The sequence below is a fragment of the Cryptomeria japonica genome, chromosome 11 (assembly GCF_030272615.1).
Source record: "Cryptomeria japonica chromosome 11, Sugi_1.0, whole genome shotgun sequence".
Lineage (NCBI taxonomy): Eukaryota > Viridiplantae > Streptophyta > Pinopsida > Cupressales > Cupressaceae > Cryptomeria > Cryptomeria japonica.
In genome coordinates this window covers 399,988,125-400,000,998 of record NC_081415.1, presented here as the reverse complement: position 1 = coordinate 400,000,998, position 12,874 = coordinate 399,988,125, and the positions used below count along the sequence as shown (strand labels likewise).

The 12,874-nt window shown below is 34.7% G+C and overlaps 1 protein-coding gene across 1 annotated transcript; it reads left to right on the top strand.

Annotated features, from left to right (window-relative positions):
• The first annotated feature begins 346 nt into the window (after positions 1–346).
• Positions 347–12,631, top strand: LOC131071588 (uncharacterized protein C31H12.03c). Its single transcript, XM_058007490.2, has 5 exons — positions 347–1,192; positions 10,949–11,047; positions 11,206–11,331; positions 11,511–11,598; positions 11,697–12,631. Exons 1-4 carry the CDS (start codon positions 678–680, stop codon positions 11,593–11,595), a joined length of 825 nt encoding a protein of 274 aa, XP_057863473.1. The 5' UTR covers positions 347–677; the 3' UTR covers positions 11,596–11,598; positions 11,697–12,631.
• The last annotated feature ends 243 nt before the right edge of the window (positions 12,632–12,874 follow it).

Sequence of the window (12,874 nt, the reverse complement as noted above, 5' to 3'; positions counted from 1 at the left end):
CAGAAACAACAAAAAAATTGTCAAAATCCATTGTAATGTTTAGAATTTGTGAGTGTGTGAAATTTGCTATAATGAATATTGATACCCTTCCCTAAATAACTAAGAAAAACTTACCCTAAATTTAGAACCATCAACTTTGAAAACTTTAAAATATTCCTTAAAAATTCTAATACCCCATATTTTTTTTAAAACCAAATCCATAAAACCCAGTCTAATTAATATTTCTTATTAATAGAAAAAGCCTATTCATAAAAAAAAAAAACCAAAAAAAAAAAACCAAAACCCCAGTCTAAATCCCTTGGCCAGTGAATACCTTAAGTCGTTCTACTGTAGGATGCGCTAAATTGAGCCCATTGCACCATGGAACTTGTTTTCAAAATTAGTGGCCTTGGGGGAAAACAGCATAAAAAGATAATAAAAAGAGAACTATCTTAATTTACTGATACACGTACTCCGAGCATCTCCAATATTTTTGGGGCATTTAACGCGGCCAAAGGAGCAACCAACAGACGGGCTTGACTCTTTGTTTATCGCCTTCTTCTTTATTAAAACGTTTTAACTCTCCCTCTCTCGCATGCATGTTATAGGGTTTTTCTTGGTTCTTAACAGGGCTCCAGAGTTTACAGCAGATAGTTTCTTTGACAATTAGGCGCCCTGTTACTGTAATTTTAGCGGCAATGGTGAGAGAGGAAAATGCAGTGGATGTCCCAAAAGAGTGGAAGAAAATGAAGGTGCAAGAGCTGCGAGACGAACTTTCTAGAAAGGGTCTGAGCACCGCTGGTTTAAGGCCTGCCTTGCTTGAAAGGCTGGATAAGTCCTCTTCTCCGTCGGAAAATGGCGCAACCAAGCCCCCGAAGCCGCAATTAGCAGAATCCACGCCTCCGTCAGAAGACGTACAAGTAAATTGTAATGATGCATCAGGTAAGGAGGAACAGGAACGCGAATGCACTGCAAATGCAAAAGAAGAAGATTCATGTGGAAGCATTACGAGTCCTGATAAGTCTGAGCCCGCTAAATTTGTGGAGCCGGCTGCGGTGGAGAAATCGTCAAATGACCGGAAAGATAATGGTGGTGTTACAACGAGCACTGCGGAGGCCTTGACGGATTTGCAAAAGAAGCATCGTCGTGCAGAGAGGTTTGGTTTGGCGTTGCAGTTGACGGAGGAGGAGAAGCGTAGGTCAAGAGCTGCGAGGTAACAAAAAATTGCAAAATGTTTCTTTACTTTTAATTTGCAGCTCAGTTCATTTTAGGGTTTCAATTTTAAGGAAATGTCCACCTTAACTTTTTCGGCTCACCATTCGGAAACACATGCATTTCATTATAAGTGAGCGGCCTCACGCTTTTATTTTTTCGTTGATTTGGTAAGTTTTCCGCTTTTATACTCTGAGGGTTTTCGTTATATTATTTTTATCTTTGACTTGGAAAAATCTTCCCTTTTGGGTCTAGCTTCGGCTTCGATGTCACGAATTTCGTTCTGTCAAATTCACCTGCACTTGGACTTGTGTTCTTTGCAAGGTACTGTGTGTCTTCTCAATCGGGTTCTATATTTGACCAACTTCTGTTCTATATTTAAAGTGCGGACACTGTTATGGCAAGGATGGGAGATCATTATTCCTCTTGGATTTAGCCCTCTCAACAAGGTTATTAACAATATTTTATGAAATTTTAACACTTTTATCCTGTTACACTGGGATTTGAATCTGGGGCTTCATTATGAAAATTCCACTGTGTCTATAATGAGAACTCATCCCATTGTATGACGAAATTTACAGTATTTCGTTCATATTCAACATTTTTTACTATGCATCAAACAGATCCAAACCTATGGCTTTGTAATGAGAGTTTGAATGCTTTTACCACTCGAGCTCATCCCATTCAGAGAGAATGTATATTATTTTATCCAAATTTTAACACTTTATCAAGGGTCACGAGAACTTAGGCTGGAGTTCAGTTAGAAAGGCTCAAATGCTTTAACCACGAGGTTATCTTATTCGATGTGGGGATTTACATCTTGAATCTGCACTTTAGAATGAAATTGAGGTCTTCTGTAGTAAAAGCTAAGGGTGATATCCAGGCTGTAGCCTAGCATATTACACATCCCCTGTGATATTGAAATGAATCATCTATTATACCTTACATATGGTTCAAATTTTTGTTAATATTTGGTTTGAACTTAACAACTAGCTAAGAGAAAACTGGACTTTGCACAGAGAGAGTCTGAAGTAAATTTTCTCTCAAAAATTGGAGTTTTATGAAGGTCATCTTTTTACATACTCACCCAAGGGTTAATTAAGTGTTATCTTTTGTGTAATATTTTGGAACGTTTTTTTGGTGCATTTAGCCTTGCGGACTTGTTATTTCACAGGGCTTGTAACTCACAAATGATTTGACTTTTCCTGAGGTCAAATTTACTTTTATAGGTCTGAACAACTGATATTTTGATCTTTTTTTACTTCAATTTTGAAGCTTGCCAGGTGCTTTAAGAAAAATCTATATGTTTAACGATATGGTTAAGGATTCTTTGCATTCCATGTTTTCTTATGGAAATATTTGGTAAGTTCGTTCTTCTGCTTTTCTAGATAAATGGTACTCATTTTGGTGTGTAAGCTTTCAAAAAGTCATTAGATCTCAAATAAGACCAAGTCCTTAGTCCATGTTTGTTTCACTTCAATTTATACAACCTTAGCACATGGCTGATGGGCCATTTATTGCAGTGTGGGAATTTGAACCTGGGTGTGCCGTTATGAGTGTCTACCATTACCATTCCTCCAGAACCACTTGGTCAATTGTATGTACCATGTTTAGTTTAGTTGCCTTGTTAAGTAAAGAAATGATATGCAAAGGCAATCATCCATTTTTTCCTGTGGATGAATTAAATGCTTATTTTAGGGCTTCTTTGACCACATAAAATAAACTTTTACACTAATATTTTAACATCACAAAATTGAGGGTTCAGTTTGTGAAATGCGCATAAGTCACCTCCATGGAGCTATGAGTGTACCAAGTTACCAGATTATATACTTAATAATTATTTTATCTATAAATCCTGAAGTTCCAACTGATACCAGGAGTTAAAAGTAAACGATATGGCCGTGCGGCATGATAAACTGGCTGATAAATATGATTACTTTTGTGAAATGTTTCTTCTGTTGACATACCATCCACATGCAAGGCATATTTATGAGTAGGTTTGCTTTGCACTCTGTGAATATCCTCGGCATGATTTGCTGCATATTTGGCCTCCTGCATCAGCTTTTCCACTTTTCTAGTTAGCACTTCAATCTTTTCCTGATACCACCTCCATCCAATGTTTTACTTTGCATACCAGTAGCTGTATCAGAATTCTGGCAACAGCTCTTGCAGTATGGCCTGTCTTTCATTCCTACCTTTCTCTTCCACAAATTCCTCAATGCTGCTTCTTTTATAACAGCTTTGTGGGGCCAATTCATATAGTCTGAAATATAACATGACTTATCTCCCTGGCACATTTCTTTCTGAGAACTTTATAGTCTTCATTGATTTCATGATTTTTTCTCAAAATCCATAGTTGTGATTATTTTGAGTTAGTTTTGGTCAGATGTGATTATTTTGATTTAGTTTTGGTCAGATAAGTTTTAACTTAAAAGACTTTATCCTTCTTCAAACCATATCTTCATCTGGTTTTGCTCTTTTGTTAGAAGGCTTGAAACATGACCCTTCACTTAGCTACACATTTGGTTTCTTTATTTACATCCTCTTTAATATGTGTAGATTTGTGTGGGTGAGCCATGAAAGAATTCACTACAGTTTGGGCTTCTGCCAAAATGTCTTGTAAAATGCATAATACCAATCTTCATTAAGCCAATTGTTGGTAACATGGCTGATCAAAATGTTTATCAATCCCTATGAAATGTCCAGTCTGTGCTCCATGAATAATGTGCAATTCTTTATAACATCATTACAGGTAAGAATAATATTATCTTTGTATTTTTTTAAGGATGGTTCCTCTGTTACATGACTTGGGTTTCACTGGGAAGCACAGTTGAAATCTAGACCCTAGAGGAAACTGACGCTTAGATTGCTCTCCAGGTGTAATGTCCCCTACTTGATTTATTTCAATATTTTAAAATTGATTGATATTCTTCAATTAGTTATTAACAAGTTCTTATTTATTTTCCTCACTAGATGATTAATTTCATTATTCATAGTTTTTAATATAGATATATTACAGTTTTAAGGGAGAAGGGTCTATGTATGTTACCAAAGCGCTTAGAGACCAAATACAATAGATTCCCTCAAAGTTTACAGATCCAAGCCCTTACCTATCTTGGGTCTATGCCCTCAAGGCTTATGGGTTGCTGATCCTCACCCTTGTTGATTTTAGTGATCAGATTTAGAATAACTTAGAAATAACACAAAGCAATCACACAAAAGAGACAAGACACCAAGAATACCCTGAGAAAACCTCCCTCTTGGAGGAAAAACCCAGCATCAAGTCCAGATCAAAATCCTTTAATCATGAGCAAATTACAAGTACAATGAAGATCAGATCACTTATCTGATTAAGTCATCAACCTAGGGCAGAGCTTTGCCCAATCTAAATCACTGATGTGCATGCTCTAATTCGCTGATCCCACAAGTAGGGTTTCGGCACCACAGAAGAGGAATGATCGCTGCTCTAAATGAGTGAGTTAGACAACTCAATATCGCCCAGCATAGTCGCCCATAATTGGCACAAGTCTGCTCCACAATGGTGATCAGATTCGGGTCTGGAATGGAGCTCAGAATGATCAATAGTTCGCCTAGATATGAGGTAGATTCACAGCTCAGATTCCATACTAATTTGCCCAGCCACAAGAACAGAAATTCGGCAGAGTATATGAGGTTTGGATGCCCTAGGACAGATTTGCACTCCTAGATCAGATTCACTTCAACAAGAAACCAATTTGCTGAAGTTCGCTCACACTTGATGAATATCCTTTTGCTGATGATGATGATTGCATCTGGAAGCAGATCACATAAGGTAGAGAGATATGTATTCGCTTGAGATTGATGATTTGTGATCCTCAAATCATCTTACTTATATATGAATTCATGTCAACAATAAACCTTGGTCGGCCTTTTGCATATTCTGGTGCCAAGATATAATTTTGAATTTACAAGTTACATATGGGTCAGGACCCATATACAATTTACAAGTTAAATCAATTGCCCAAATAGGTCCTGCCCTTTTTATTACAAGTTACAAGTATTGTAATCACTTAAGTTATTACAATATATATATTTGCCATCAAATAATTTGAACTAGCTATTTAATTTCAACAACCCTATCATGGGACTTAACCTATTGCTTGGATTTAGACTGCCCCTCTTTGGAACATCTTATTCCCATCTTCTTAAATACTGTCAGTAATAACATGATTTAGACTATAAGTATACTAATTTCTTATGTATTATGAATATATATGAAATTAAGTATGACTGTCATACATATTGCAGTCCATACTAATATTACTATTAATTCTGCTTAGAACATTATCAGGTTTCATATATTAAACATACATACTCAGCTCATCCCCATGCATACCACCAAGGACAAAGATATTACTGCTTGTAACTTAATAACAGTTCTGATCTTATTAATCTGTGGTGATGTTATTGGATGCTTTAGTTCCTTTCCTTTATATCTCCCAATGTGAGGGAGAGGTCACGCGTCTTCATCATGCATGCCCTTTGGCAAGAGACACCCTTTCACCATTAGCACCTTTTGAAAGAGTGCAACTCTTCATTATTTCTGCCCTTTGAAAGGGGACACAACCTTTCATAATCAGATCTGCACTTCTTATTTAAATCAGATTTGCACTGTCATTTTTCAAATTCTTCCCCGCTCAAATGAGTTTCTCTTCTCCCTTTTATATCTCACATTTAAGGGAGTCAACCTTTCATCAGCTTTAATCAAATTTTAATTATATTTAATTATATTCTTTTATATATTAATTTTAATTTTTATATTTATTCTTTTGTATTTTTATTTTTTTATTATTTATTATTAAATTATATTTCAAAGTAGGGACATTACACCAGGGTCGCACCTTATCTAGAATGTTTCATCAGCTTATACACGTTTATATATTAAGCTTCCATATGATTTAGGGTTCACTTAGAATGTTATATCTGTTTTATCTCAGATGTGCATTGCAACTTTAGTTTTATGACAGGTCTTTTGTTGTATTCAATCTTACTACTTGGTTATATTTTAAACTTTGTAAAATCAGTACTCTTATTAAAATATTTCATCAGCATATGCACTTATTTTGTATAAATGGGCACTTTTTCTTAGGGTTTTTTCTTAGACTAATCTAGAATCTAGTGTAAACTGACACTTAGATTTACACTTATAATATATTTCATCAGCTTAGACACTTGTTTTTGTTTTTTCTAAAAATAAGGCTGGCGTACTTTGGAGAGGGGCTTCTAAAAATAGAGCTGGAATTGCTGAGATTTTATGGGAATATTTTAAAGCTGGCAGTCCCATGAATTTTGTAGTACAGTTCAGCTTAAAAGTTTAAGCTCCTATATTGAAGGAAGCTGGCGATTTTATAAAATTTACTTCTATGTCCAAGCTGGGTGAAATTTTGTCTACCTTTGGAGTGTGAGGGTTTCATCTTTTTTGGTGTGAATCTAAACATAGATGATTGACAAGTGGCAATAATATACCTAAGCTGGTGGGGCAATTTCCAGCCCCATCCCATTTTTCACCCTCTCAAATATGCAGGCCTAAAGTTACTATTTTCCAGGAAAAGGTTCCAAATAATCCCGTAGCTGAAAAAAATTCTTCACGAGACCCCCAGTTTGTTGAAAATAGAAGCTCATGGGATCCTAATCAAAGCCACCATTATTCTTTGGGGTTTACTTAGGTTATTATAACCATTTTATCTCAGGCATGTAATGTAACTTTAGTTTTATCCTCAAACAGCTTTTTTGTTGTATTCAATCTGTTATATTTTAAACTTTATAAAATCAGCATTTTTTATATGTTTTATGAGCAATATACTTTTTTTTTGTATATATAAGCATCTGTATTTTTTGGGCTTTACTTAGAATGCTATTTTTTTTTTCAATTTTAATCTCTGGCATGTAACATAACTATAGTTTTAACTTTAATTCTCTAATAGATCTTAGTTGTATTAAATCTTAGTTAATATTCGTACTCTTATTTCATAACTTCTCAAGAGATTTGATTTCATGCCATTTGACATCATATTTATAAGATGCATTTAATATATTTTATTATTTCCTTTGAAATTGGTTGTTTTTGATTGGGCTATTAGGCTTGTCAATTGGTCTGTTGCTGCACTAGCAGAGCAAGAAAGACCCTCACAAATGGTCAAGTGTCTATTTCCTGAGAGATTTGTTTTCATGCCATTTGGAATTGTATTTATAAATGTATTTAATGTATTCTATTATTTTCTTTGTTTTTTGTTGTTTTTGATCTGACAGTGAGGCTTAACAATAGGGCTGTTGCTGTGCTAGTAAAGCAAGAAAGACCTTAACAAATGATCAAGAGCGTATTTGCCTGGCGTTCAATACTATATGAATAGTTGGATTTATTTTTATCTGTTTTTCTTAGCTCACAGTTACCAGGGATGGGTATTGTTAAACTATTTTCAAACAAGTTGGAGATGGGTACTTGGATTTTGCAAGAACAAAAATAAAAATTTAGAAAAAAAATTCAAATAATGGACATTCAACTGTAAAAAATGTAAATACTAAAATATTAAAAATAAAAAATAACATTTTAAAGTGTTGAATTAGATTTCAACAAAATCAAAGACTTAATTATATTGATATTTGATATTTGTCATCATGATATAAAAAATTATCTTAAATCATAGTCATGAGAGATCGCAGCCAAAGACTAGGAGAGTAATGCCATTATTTTTAAAACATTGTATTAGGGTCCCTGGAGATCACTATTTTCTATCAATTGATAAAACTTCAATGCATGCACACATCCTAAGCCTTATTATTGTTTCTCTTCTTACTATTACCTCTTTGGGATTGTATAAGAAAATTTTCTTCTACACAAACTTGTAAATGTTTTTGTTAAAAATAAAAAAGAGAAATAATTTACAAGTCAAATGGCGCACTTTTTTAGTTCTCTTAGCATTTGTCAACCACATATCAGGTCTTTAAGAAAATCTAGTGTAGTTTGTATGATCTTTGAGAAACTTCTATTGCAAGTTTCCCATTTTTAAGGTATCCTTCAAGGAGATGTATAGAGATGCAATGAAACTTTTTATGAGGTATTTTAATGTTTGACACATTCACATCTGGGTCTCTGAGATGGGGACATATTTCTCATATGAGAAACAAGTACCAAGGGTCAGGGTACGAGTCTCCTGCTATCTATGCAGGGTTAGCTGCTAATTAACCACTTAAATTTTTCATGATGCCCATCCATGTTCCAAAGTTCCGAGTTAGATAATACAAACCTGGATGATGCTGTAAATTATTGATGAATATGGATTTTCACCTACTAGTTATATTTGCTTAAATATTCTTAGGTTTATATTGACACAACATGAACTTCCATTAAGAAAACATGTGGCATCAGTCAGATGGTCATTAATGGCAAACCTAAGCCCAATTTGTGCATATACAACTAGATATGCAGAGCATGAAGCCTCAGTTCATTGGGGCATTCTGTCAAAAGTCTCAAAACAATTCTATGCCATCTGTAAGTCCTTAGTCGTACGTGTGCCTATCATGGCAGACACTGCTACATCAGTCCCTTTCAATTAAATTTTTGATGTATCTCCATGCTTTGTTTAAATTTTAAACCTCCAAAATTGACAAAAGCTAGAATGAAGCTGTTAATTAAAGGTTCTGTCCTAATATCTCATTTATAAACATAAAAAAACTAAAAGTAAACAAATAAAGAAGAGTTCTAGAGCCAATGGCTTCAAATGGGAATGCACCATTGATTATCCTTTTAAGGAAGCTGAATGATTTAACCTGGCGATTCCAGAAGTTGCTGGACTTTTATCTTAAGTGTGTCACAAGAAGCTACAAAGATGCCATTTTTTATCTTTAGTGTCATGAGGAGCCACAAGGATGCCAAAAAGGTTATAAAAGCTGTCAATAGAACATGCACATAGAATGCATTATAACTTAATTGATTTTCTTTAATCCCACCAAGAACAAGGCACAGAAGAGGTGGCTGGAGTTGGATGGTTTATCTATAGTATACTCTCCAATATTACAGTTTTACAAGTTGCATCCGAGAATGTCTCAGCTGCTGCAAGATTATATGCTACTATAATCTCCATGTTTGATGCAAGATGGGATGATGCAAGCATAGGTTGGCAATTCTGACCATGCAACTACTAATTGCACTTGCTGAAAAATCTTAAGTGTTGTCTAGAAACTCCTTTTGTGCATAACCAATAAACATTGCAGTCCATCAAAATAGTATCGTCACAGGGCTCCACCAAAGTTGAAAAGAGCCTATATAACTATTCCCTGCCATTATGTTTAAGCTTATATATGACGAAGACTATTTGCTATCTACAAGAGAATACAAAATTAGTCTGCTATCTAAAAGAAAATTTGAGATTAGTGCAGAACTAAAGCATTCAACAACTGTGGGACTGCAGATGTTTCCCAATTGTCAAAGCTGAATTTACTGTGATAAAGCTTACTACAGTGTTACAATCTGTCATAACTCATAAAGCTTGGGCATCATAAGAAGGCAAAATTAACTCACCAGTTGATTTCTAGGTAAGGTAGAAAGCAGAATATATATACTTGGTTTGAGCAATTAAAGTATTTTTGGGTTGCAGAGGTATAAACACAATTTGCAGACCCAAATTTAGAAGTCTAAACTGCTTCTTAACATGGTGCAAGGATCTTAGATTAAAATTTTTCCATTCCCCAAGCTCTCACTTATTACTGTATAGTCAGTCTTTTATTGCTGATGCTCTGGGCAGATCCTTGCACTTCAAGCTGATAAAATATTTAAGTGCTGTATTTGGAAGATGCAGTTACTCCTATGCATGCCATGTGATATGCAGTACTGTTATCTATGCATAAGCATTGCTTTAACTCTAAACTGGTAAACTGTTACAAAATGGAAATCGGCTTTTCCTGGAAAGCCTTGAAGTTGCCATTTTTTGGCTTACTGCTTTTGCAACTAATTGATCACCGTATCAAGCTTCCTTGAAGATGTTGAGAAGTGTGATGATTGAAAACAATGTGCTTAGGTTCTGCTACATTATTAGTGGCAAGCTATGCCTGCGCATGGTTACAAATCAGCTTGCCTTTATAATCATACAACAAACTGCTAGCAGTCTATCATCTTTCAAATTGTTGTTTTATTTTGTAGTACAAGCAAAGGTCAGCTTCACTGAATAAAGGGAATTGCATGCCATTTCATCTTCTTCTTGTCTTAGATTGTGATTGAATTTTATGTATATTATAATGCCATCTGTATTTTATTTAGTACTATTCTAATAAGACTAACTGTTTTTCTATATCTTTAGTTTCTTAAAATGTCGTGGAAAAATAATGCCTACAATTGGTAAGTGCTACAGAATATAACTTGTAAGTGGGACTGGAAGTTTAGCAGGGAATTTTATACATGTTTAAAATTCATAGGTCTATTAAACTATTAATACATTGTATTTAGGAAATCAGTCTTTCCCAATTCATTTCTCTAAAATAAAAAAAACTAGAATTAATCTCTTCAATGCTACAACAGTGTTACTAATTTTGTGGTTTTAGTCGATTGCATTAGGTCATCACTGGGTAGGTTAACCATACTATGTTATATCATCTACTTTGCAGGTTTTTGTATTTCTATTTCAGGTACTTCAAATTGGTCAGTTCAATGTAAATTTTGTGATGCAATATGTAAATAAATAGCATTCTCTAACAACCACCTTTGGTATGGTTCAATTTTGAGCAGATTCAGTGAGTCACAAAATGGCAGTCTAAAGCCTAACTCACCAAGTTTAGGGGACACTAAATTATCAGAGGAAGAGAGAAGGAAAGCCAGAGCTGAGAGGTTTGTTCTTTCCCTAATCTTTCGTGTGTTTTTTTTTTGATATTTAACATCTGACCGGTTAATTGCCTGGTCGATTCTGTGTGCTTATATTATGTGTACATCTTTTCTTGGTTAGATGGGTTTTATTCTGATAGCAGGGGCTTGTGCGTTTGTGACAGATTTGGACTTTCTCCACGTTCTGCTGCTGATGATGAAGCAAAGAAAAAAGCCCGTCTAGCTAGATTTGGACTCGATGCAAAATCAGACTCTTCGGAGGACAACAAGAGAAAAGCAAGGGCTGCAAGGTAGAAAGTGTGTTTCAACTGCAGTTCCGTGGAAATGATTGTACCTTGTTTTCTCTGATTAAGATCAGAATTTTTTGATTAGACCATTCTATTTTGCTAAAAGTAAAACTACATAAGCTCACTCAAGGGATTTCTTGCAAAATAGTGGAGAATTATTATGATTCTTCTGTTGCTTTTAGGTTTGCTCCAGCGTTGGATGGAAATACATCAGAAGCAAACAAAAAGTTAAAGCTAGAGGCTGTAGAAGCTGTGGAAACAACATAAATGGTGAGATGAACATTTTTCATTGTCAGTACATTTAATTAATTTAAGTGTTGAATTTGTTGGACTATAAAGGAAACTAATAGTTTTGTTTTCTTTTTCAGGTTTTGGAGGCTTAACCAATGTAGACTCTCTTGGCACATTACTTAAATAGGCCAGTAGTAGATGCTAAAATATGACTAACAATAGGCTGGGGGTCTAAAAATTGCATTAAGCTTTGGTTGCATTTTCTAATGGTTGCTATTTTGGCTATGTTTCTCACATCTCTTGTTGCTTCACTTTTCATATTTTTCATAGGTGTTGCTTTACTTGCGCAACTCAATTTTTTGTTTATCTTTTGTGGACTTTTTCTATCCCTCCAATATATTTTGGAATGCTGAAAGCTTTATCTAGTGCTGTGGCAGCAATGTATAATCAATCATCATGTGTGTGACTTTGCCTTGGCTTCATTTGTAAATTTGCAACATCTGTAGCCATATTTTTCTTTGATGGTTTTGGTTTGTATGGTTTGACTTTCTCGATGATAACCCGCCCGGCATTTGCAATTTGCAAATGGCCCAAAAACAATCTGTATTAAAGGATTTGAGCTCCACACTTACTACTATTATCTTTTAACTGGCATGACTTATTTTCCCTTTTTTTTGTGTTAGTCTTTTGAAACAAGTAACTTTCTTTCAAATCAGTTAGTTTCTCGTATGTTTTCTTCTTCACCTTGAAAATCTTCCATCTTTTCTACATTCTCTCCTGTTTTTGAGAATTTGTTTTTTGACTTATGCTGTAGTTCTTAGATTTTTCTTTGTGAAGTTTATTTGAAGAAATTTGTCGCCACTTGCATTTTCTTGCATGGTTCTAGGGTTCTAGGGATAGTTTCATCAGGTATTTTAGGAATGAAAATTCTATGCACATAAACATGTAATCTGTTTTGATTAGAATGGCAGGGAAAAATTCGTTTTTTGTTTGTTTCATCAGATGATAATATGGTCAAGTTGGCCGTGTATTTAATTTTTCTCATAATTTATAATAATAAGATATTGCATTTTATAGCCCTCAATAATGATCTTTGATGGCTTTTACTCATTGCAAGTGATGTTTAAAAGAATTACTGTGTTTAACTATGGTTTTTAGTGGAAGATGTTACGTCGATCTGAAGCATGATGCTATTTTACTATTGAAGTATCGCACAATACATTTTTAATCTAGCTTGGCATGAATGTAGTGAATTGGGTTCTGAATTAGCACAATTGCAATGTTTTGGGGTCTGCCTTCTACTTGGTTTGCATTG